Source organism: Prosopis cineraria, unplaced genomic scaffold (genome assembly GCF_029017545.1).
Source record: "Prosopis cineraria cultivar Desert tree isolate PC_DT_omini unplaced genomic scaffold, ASM2901754v1 PC6, whole genome shotgun sequence".
NCBI classification, from domain to species: Eukaryota; Viridiplantae; Streptophyta; class Magnoliopsida; order Fabales; family Fabaceae; genus Prosopis; species Prosopis cineraria.
The window spans coordinates 6658719-6667947 of NW_026555337.1; the positions used below are offsets into that span (position 1 = coordinate 6658719).

At 32.7% G+C, this 9229-nt stretch overlaps 1 protein-coding gene and 1 pseudogene across 1 annotated transcript; both read right to left on the reverse strand.

Annotated features, from left to right (window-relative positions):
- Positions 1–1288: 1288 nt before the first annotated feature.
- LOC129312932 (uncharacterized) lies at positions 1289–5630 on the reverse strand (annotated as a pseudogene).
- A 1184-nt stretch (positions 5631–6814) lies between these two features.
- On the reverse strand, positions 6815–8750 carry LOC129314245 (transcription factor bHLH30-like). The gene is made up of 2 exons (XM_054957617.1): positions 8138–8750; positions 6815–7505 (listed from the first exon to the last, which is right to left on the reverse strand). The coding sequence occupies exons 1-2, from the start codon at positions 8435–8437 to the stop codon at positions 7029–7031; spliced, it is 777 nt and encodes a 258-aa protein (XP_054813592.1). The 5' UTR covers positions 8438–8750; the 3' UTR covers positions 6815–7028.
- Positions 8751–9229: the final 479 nt, after the last annotated feature.

Below are 9229 nucleotides of genomic sequence, written 5' to 3' on the forward strand. Positions count from 1 at the left end.
TTAAATAAAAGTTAATTGTTATAATAAAATTTATGTTTAAATATATCTTTTCAAAACATAGTTTGATAAATTAAAAATTATTTAGATTATATATAATGAAATGTGTTTTTAAATGTATAATTATTAAAAATGACATTAATTTATGATAATTTATAATTTATTATATAAATGTAATACATTATAATGTTAAAAAAATGTAATAAAATTTTGACTAATATAAAATTTGATATGTTAATAATAATAATAATAAGTTTTGATATGTTGAAAAAAATTATATAATAACTAGTTTAACAGAAGCCATACTTAAAATTATTATATAAAAAATTATCTTTTGTTAAAAAATGTAAGACATTTTTAATCGAATCTCACCCTTAATAAAATAGTTACCTACTTTTTAATACCTACTTTTTAATTAACTCTATCTTTTCATATTTATCCCTATTAAATACCCTATAATAAATATAAAGTCATTATTAATAGAGATATTTTTTAAAAAAAGATAATAATTATATCTCAAAAGACTAAAAATGCCTTACATTTTTTAACATAACTCTTCAAAAAATGCCTTATATTTTTTAACAGAGTCAGTATAATAATCTCTAATTAAATCGCGAACTCTATTTATTTTTTTATCAAAAATCACACTTAAAATATTAATAGTAAAATGAAAATAATTGTACAAAAATAGTCCTAGGAATAAAAAATATAAAGAATTTTTTTGTGACAAAAATATAAAGAAAGATCAAAAGTAGAAAAGTCATTAAAATTTTTGGGGTAACATGATCATATCAAAAATCAAAAGGATCACATTTCCAAAATACATTGTAAAAATATCTCTCCATAACTTTCACCAAATCCACATTATGCAACATTTAGAAAGTTAGTTTGGAGTGAAATGTAGTATTCAAATAACATCTCACTTTCTAAAAAGTGAGAAAGCACTTTGTAAAAGTAAGATGTGGGCTACCCAAACGGACAAATTATAAGTACAACTAAAACTCAAAGCAATCTTTTCATTATCCATAAAATAATAAAATATATATTAGGAAATTCAATGAATGTTAGTTAAGTTGTTAAATTCTATCCGGATGCTTCAATTGCAATTTTTTATATTTCGAAAAGTTGCAATAGTTTCATGAGTATAGGTTTATAGGGCATCCTGGTTTAAAAAGAAACAGAAAAGAAAAGAAAGGGCATTGAACATGCATTGATTATATTTTTTAAAAAAGAAAAAAGAAAAAGTTTCTTGTCGTCTTGAAACTGCATCATTCAAGCATTTGCCGGCATCTCAAGCACAAATGAAGAATTATTACCTGGTCCCGTTTTGGCAAAATGTATAAATAAACTGAACTAAATCAACCATAAGCACACCTATAACTGTTAAACATCATTTCATAAGCATATATAAAACTAGCCTAGTCTTTCTATTTCTCAAATAATAATAATTATTTTAAAAAAAAAAAAAGGTTTCAATGAGGAACCGTTGCAGTTGTAGTCATGTGCCTTGGGTCAGTAAGAATGGAATATATGTTGACAAAACCAACTTGCCTCAGAGTTGCTCCCATATCAGTCAAGTAGTACTCATCAAGGAATGGTTCTGTGCTCTTCATCAATGTGAACAGCACTGGGGACAGTTCCTACAACACCAATACCAACAACTTCGATGATTTTTCTCTTTAATTTCAAGGTATCCAGCAATGTCAACAACCAACAAGCAAAGCTATTTTATTACATCCAGTTAGATGCAGCTCTTTAAGTACTATCAAGTTTTTCAAATACTTCTGTCATACAGCTAAAAAAGTGGACTCTGCAGAAGTCATGTCCATTTAGAAAATGTTATGTCAATATGTCAATTTGAAAAAGCAACATCTCTGTAGCTTATATCAAGTGATTTAATAAAACATGTAATTTGTGATCTGCATATCATCCACAGTAAGCACAATGAGGATGCCAACATTTAATCCAAGATCACCAAGGAGATTGTGATGTGCTGTTAGGGACAAAGAAGTTTTCAAAAGTGGATGAACATCATTTACAACCAAAATTTAGACCTTTAGGTTGTAGGCTCATCGTTTGTGCATTGTTTTACATGTTAATTCTCTCACATGTTCAGTGCCAAAATACAAAGAAAAAGAAAACTTCAGAGTAACTTTTGCCAAAGGTGATCAAAATATGATCAGGTGCAGAAAAAGCTGGCTCATACCTGAAGAATCTTCGATTTTGGCTGCAGAAACGTGAACAATAATATGAGTGCTTACGATAGCATCATAACACATTCTATTACGGTAAAAATAAATACATAAAAGAAGAAAAAGGGAAGAGATATACCGAATTATCAGTCAAAGCTATGGTGCCTCCAGGTCGAAGGAGACGAAATGCTTCTTTTACTAAGTTTACTATAGCTCTTTCAGGACATTCATGAAGCTGCATAAAAATGGTAGTAACTATCAATGTCCAGTCCAAAACCATCATATAAAAAGATTGTAGAAATTCACTTGTGATATGATGCAATAACTAGTAGGATATAAATCTCCTGGGTCCATGAGCCACAACTTTCTTAATTACGTCCGTCACTCTAAATTTACAAATATCTCAACGTTGGCAGTTTTGATTTACTAGCAAAGATAACATGCATATAGAAAATTAAAATCTTCTCCAAAGCTTTATAAGAGAAATACCAAAATAGGAAGGCGAGGCATACCACAAAAGCAATGGAAACGAGGTCAAAAGACTTGGAAGGCAAGCCTGTGTTTTCTCCATTTGCATGTATCCAGCTTATGGAATGTTTACGTGGTTCTCTTTTCTTTTCCTTAAGTTGAGCTACAGCAAGAAAAAAGGTGACAGATCTAGCCCCTGGACAGAACATATCAATCATAAAGTGAGTCTTTAGCAATTACCAAGCATATGTAAGGCTTCTTTTATTAAAGTGTACCAAGAATGCTTTTACATTATGCAGTATTGAAGAAGCGAGTTTATTCACATAAAGCTCACTCACAGTAACTTCGGCATTGGGAAACTTGTCTGCAAGATGCCTTGTGCTTTCACCAACAGAGCATCCAATATCTAGAATGTCACTAATCATGGATGTTTCTGAATACTGTAGATGGTGTTGTTCAGTTGCTTGGAGCCAGTTGCCACGAAGTATCTGATTTGCTTCATCTACTGAAGAAGCATCTGGAATTGCCCGTCTCACCATTGACAAAGTAGCAGCCTCTGCCTCAGCTGCTGCCTATCATATAACATGATTTAAAACATATAATAAAAAGAAAAATTTCATGTTCAGAATGCTACAACACATAATTTAATTGGTTTGCTTCTGTCATCATGTTCAGACAATCCTGGTCGTGCATCAGAATGTTAAGCAGTACATTTACAAGAGCAAGGTACAAGTCTAAAATTGCTCCATATAACAAGTAATGGAATCTTTTGATGGTGTTCTGCCTTGTCTACATCAGAAAATGTTTGTTTAATGGGGAAACAATAAACAAATAGCATCTGGTTTTCAATATCCCCAAAAAATAAATGTTGAACTGAAGAAAGCAAGATATGCAGTATATAGAAAATACACAACTATTTCACCCAACAAAGAAGAGAAGTGGTTGAGCATCCATAGACTATGGAAAAGTTTATAGGGAAAATCACTCTAAGATCCCTTGTAAGGATTTTAATTATCAAGAGGTCCCATAAAATGCACAAGATATTCTCAAGTTGTCATTTTCCTTTGCCAAATTATAATTGCACAGGATTTAAGACTTGAGAGTATTTTGTATATTTTATAAGACTTTAAGATAATTGAAATTCTTGTGTGAAACTTCCCAGTAATTTTCCCAAGTTTTAAGCAGCACCTTACCAGCCATGTAAGATTGCCCTCATCATATGCATGGAAAGGATTCAAGTAATCTGTACAATTAGGCAGTCACTCTATCATTACACTCGGATTAAAGATGTGAGACATTAGCAAGTGAGAAGCAACTATAGTGTGGGGGGACAATGCTGGGAGTAAAATTTCATATTGAGGTATGGAAGAAAAAATGAACATCTTTCCGCTGACAAAAACCATTCAAAAGTGAAAATTGTGTGGTGAAATACGTAATTCAAATTCAGAAAAGCCATACTGCACTAGAATTTGAAACTAACAACGAGCCAAATCTTTCTTCCCAACTTATAATTGAGTAATCTTTCAGAATATGATCATGAGTTCATGGTGCTTCTACCAAACTAGCAATTTTGCATTAATATAAGTATTTCAATTCAAAACATAAAAATAAATGACAGGAACTACTAACTGAAACTCAATTCCAAAAGTTCGTGTACAGAAAGGAAACCTAAGGTGTAACACAAATGATTCAATTCAAAGGAGGCATTGCTTCCTATAGCAAAAACAATTTCATACATTAAAATTACTGATTAACCTAAGAACAAAATCATATGGGCTATGGCTATAAATAATTAAATATAATGCTTCTCAGAAAAAGATAAAGAAAAGTAATTCAAACATGCTTAATACAAGCAATACATTCATTTCCAAATTTTATTGCATTCAACTCTCTGAGAGAACGTATAACAATGCCAGTGAAGAAAACAGAAAGTAGAAAGGTAAAATTCTGAAAAGTCCATGAAGAAAATTACAATCTGGGTATACTAGCGAGTGGTTTTGAATGCTTTCCAGCTCCTGATACACATCTGACTCTAAAATCTCTTTCGTCATTTCCCTCCAAGGTATGTTGTTCTTCTCAGCTGTACTGTGCCCATCACATCGAAAAATCACATTCATTCTCCAAAAAGAACACGTTTGGTTAACTCGAAAATTTCAAAAACACCAATATATATATATATATATATATCATAGATGTTTCAAGGATTTTCATATTTAATGATACTATCAGATGCAAATATAAGCCATACACACCCAATAACGTTTTCAAATAAGGCAATGTGCCAGACACTATTATCCAAGATATCAAGGTAAATATTTAGTTTCAAGGAATCTTTCAGAATATGATCAAGTGCATGGTGCGCGTCTCAATCTAGTTATTTTGAATTAACATAATAGCTTCACTTCAGTTCAAGATATATGGAATGAAAACGCAACCCAGTCTCAAATCCGAAAGATCCTGTATGCCGGATGAGTGAGAAACCTAAGTTCAAAAGCATATAATGAATGCTATTTAAAAGATACGTACCTTTCTTTGGCAAAAACATTTTGACTACCAAGAAATTTTTTAGCATAATGCAGCATAACAGACATAAGAATCCAAGAATAATGCAGTTTACATTATATAGTCAATAACATCAGACACCCTGCAAACATAAACTAGTGGGAAGAGAAATTGACCTTATGAGGACCTGCCTTGCGCCAAGCTTGAGGATGGAGTACAAGGGCTTGAAGGAAATGAGAGCTGCGACGAGACGAGAGAGGGGGGTGTGTCCAGTCCACTTGGGTCGCACCAGTCGTCCTTCTTCAAAAGTACCGATTGATGCGTCCGACGCCGCCATGTGAACCACGAAGGAAGGCTGTCTTCTTGTTCTTGAGGTGGCATTGGCGGCAGAGATAACAGAGAGATTCTGAAGAGATGGCGACAGAGCCATTGTGTTCTGCGGGTGGGAGAGAGGCAGGAGAATCTCCAACAATGGGGTCATTGCAGTGCTGAGACATGAGATAACGGCTGCACTATATCGCCACGTCATCAACTGCAATGGACCGCCAGATTCCCTCCCTATAGTAATGCGCCACGTGGAACTATGAAAAAACCATTATATCACCCTTTGTTCGTGGCCAGAAAAAATAATGCAAAATTCTGTTGAATTTGTGCTTTTTATATATAACTAGATAGACTAAATTTTTCTATGTATATTTGATAAAAATTAAATAGAAACAATAAAAATAAAAAAACGTATTAAAAAATAAAAGTGCAATAAGTAGGTTTATGATAAATAAGAAAGAAATTCTACACACAGCCAGTGAGAAGAAATAAAGAAAATGTTTTTCATCCGTCAGTGCCTTACTCTATAATTAGACATAGATTTTTATTAAAAATCATATATATATATATATATATATTAAAAGAATTAAAATGTGATCATCACTCATCATTACAGAAAAGTGCATCTCCCATCAAGAATAAAACTAAAAAAAATATAAAGTTAAATGAATAAATAACCTTTTAAACTTTAGATTCAATAGTATTATAAGTCATGAACTTATTTATTATATAAATTATTTTTTCACCTTTTAAAAATATTACAATCTAACTCCTATTGTTATCAAAAGTTAAACTTAACTGATCATTGATCAGAAAATAATAAAAAAGAGCCTTAAAATTATAAAAATGAAAAAAAAATAGTCATTTCCTGTAATTTTTGAGTCATTTATTATAATTTTTATTTTTTTTGCAATTTTTGAGATTTTTTTTGTCATTTTTTAGCCAACTAACAGTTGAAATTAATTTTTGTTAATGGCAAAACCAAATTGAGAGAATAATTTGTATAATAAATGAGTTTAAAATTTATGGTGCTACTAAAATTAAAATTCAAGGGGTAATTTGTTCATTTATCCAAAATCTAAATATATAATGTTTTCTCTCTAGTGGAGGTTGCTCGAACTGCATAATGATTGATTTGATCTCTGTCCTCTGACCCTCAAGCCTTAATTTTCGTTTAGAGCAAGAACAGTTGAATTAACAATTTGCATAATTAATTGTTTAATAAACATATCAAGTAAAAGGCCACGAAAGCCCTTTAAAAGACTAGTATCTTCTGTGGAATATCATCCTCACGAAACTTAAAAACAGCATGATTACACTAGAGAGGTGCATTACCAAAAAGTAGAATAGATATTTCAAACATGCTTTAATCCATCAACCAAATCACATTGTTCTTGTAATTTCTAATCACATTTCTAATTACATTGTTCTAGTAGCTGAATCTTTTAATAAAAGAGTATGGAGTGGACAAGTGTGGTAGGGAATGGATGAAGATTTTTGAGCAAGGCCTGAGACTGCCAAACAACCAATTACTACAAATGGTGCTCACAACAAATCTCCTAAAGGTGATGAACTGAATATAGAAATTCTCCGTCTCTTGCTGGCTCCTAACAGATCTTCTGGAGAAGAAAATCTATCAAGTACAGACCTAATAGCTTGATGAACAGAGACTGCAAGAACCTGACGATATGCAGCATCTTCAATTATGTTCTGTTCTCTGCAGCTAATTATAACAAACATATTCTTCATCCTGCCTCCCAAGGTTGCAATTTCTGCCATCATTATCCTGAGATGTAGAGCATCAAGTTCTTGTCTTAGATCAGACAACAACCCAGGTTTATATTCACAACATAGCGATGCCTTGATCGAATACGGGAAGCCATTTGAACCATCCTCCTGTTCTTCAACTCTTATTTCATCGTTGTCCTTTGGTATCATCAAACCTTCACATGCCTGTGCTGCATTCCTTTTCAGCTCTTTCAAATGTCTGATAACCTCTCCAAGTAATGACGCTTTGTCCATCTACAAGTTACAGACGAAGAAAAGCACTTCTTCAGATTCTCAAACCATTGCATGAATGATTCAACGTGTTCATTGCTACTGACATCTTAGTTTCATGATTCAAAGAATAAGCTTAACCTGGTTGGATGCTTAATATCAGAAAGGAAATTTTGAACCATGTTTATGAACATCAAGAGGTAAATACGATCAAAAGCAATAAACTAGAAACCGGCCTATATGGATATAATCTCTATGTATTCTGGCCATCAAAATAGGCTACTTAATACCTATTAAAATGATTTCCATCATTTAAGAACCCAACTAATATTTTTCATACATCTGAACACAATTAATATTTTTCACTGCAATAGTTGTTGAGAAGAAGGAAAGTAAATAATAAATCATCTTGCAATCTCGAGATACCAAATATATGAAACTGATTCAAACAAATGGTTTTTCTGGTTGAATTATGAAGTGGAACAACCTAATTGCAGTAAATAAATTAATTATCCGCCTGGTACAATTGCATATTCCGTAGAAGCAAGCAGCAAAACTAATTTCCCATAAGTTGACCACAAAACAAATTATGTTTCGACGCTTTTTAGCACAAACTGAAGTCAGCAAGCAACACAAGAGAGAACAATGGAACAAACCTTTTTAGCGCCTGGAACTACACTCCTAAGGGTGTCAAGATGAGCATTAATCCTTGCTCTCCTTCTCCTCTCTGCCTCGCTATGGTTCTTCAAACTTTCAATACTTCTATCAGTGGACGCAATCTTGCGCTCCAGTTTAGCAGGGGCCGCCACAAGCTCTCCCTTCTCTCCGTCCAGGACCAGAGAAGAAGATGAAGCAAGCCCTCTTCTCATTGCAGCAGAGTTATCCAGAAAACCATGAGGAGTCCTCTCTGAGGCATTTCCTCGAACATCAGAACTCCAATCAAATGCTTCTTCCATGGCCGAATTACGAGGTCAAGGGCCAACACAAAAGGGTAGGACTTTGCAGGGACAAGACCCAGAAGACAAGGTTGTTATGGTGGTGGCTGTAATTTCCATGAGTGAAACAAGAAAAAGCCTGGTTCTGTGAGAGAGGAAGTTTAATGAAGGAATGGAAAAGTGAGCAAATTTGTCATGTTGGGTTTGGATTGGACCGAGTTTTGGAATGAAAGGTGGAGCGTAGTCAAAGTGGAGACTCAGAAAGGGCCAGTGAATGCTGAGGCAGAATTACACAGAAGGCGAAGATCGCATGAGGCAAGACTACATCCCCTGTTTAGGTGGGGGACTCCGTTTTAAACTAAAAATGGCATGCCCACTCATCAAATTTATTTTAATAAAAAAATTATAATTTAAAATAAGTTATTGCTATTTATTTCAAGTTATATTCTAGTTTACATGTTGGATATTGTTGATGTATAATTGTTAGAGAAAACTGTAACTTTTGGCCCTCAAATATTCTTTAATTATCAATTCAATCTTTAAATTGATATGAAACAACACATTCTTTATAATTTTTTTTAATTTGGTATAACTCAATCATATAATTCCTTAATGCAATAGATTATAAAGATTAACTTGTATTGAGTCAAAGTACAAGGATTAAATTGGTAATTAAAAGAATATGACCTCATGGTTATAAGTTGATAATGATGTATTTGTTAATAGTGGAAAGAGCAATTTATCTCATGTCTACTCTAACTTGATTTAATTTAACAATTAAAATTTGGCATATAAAATAATAGCAGCACAGGT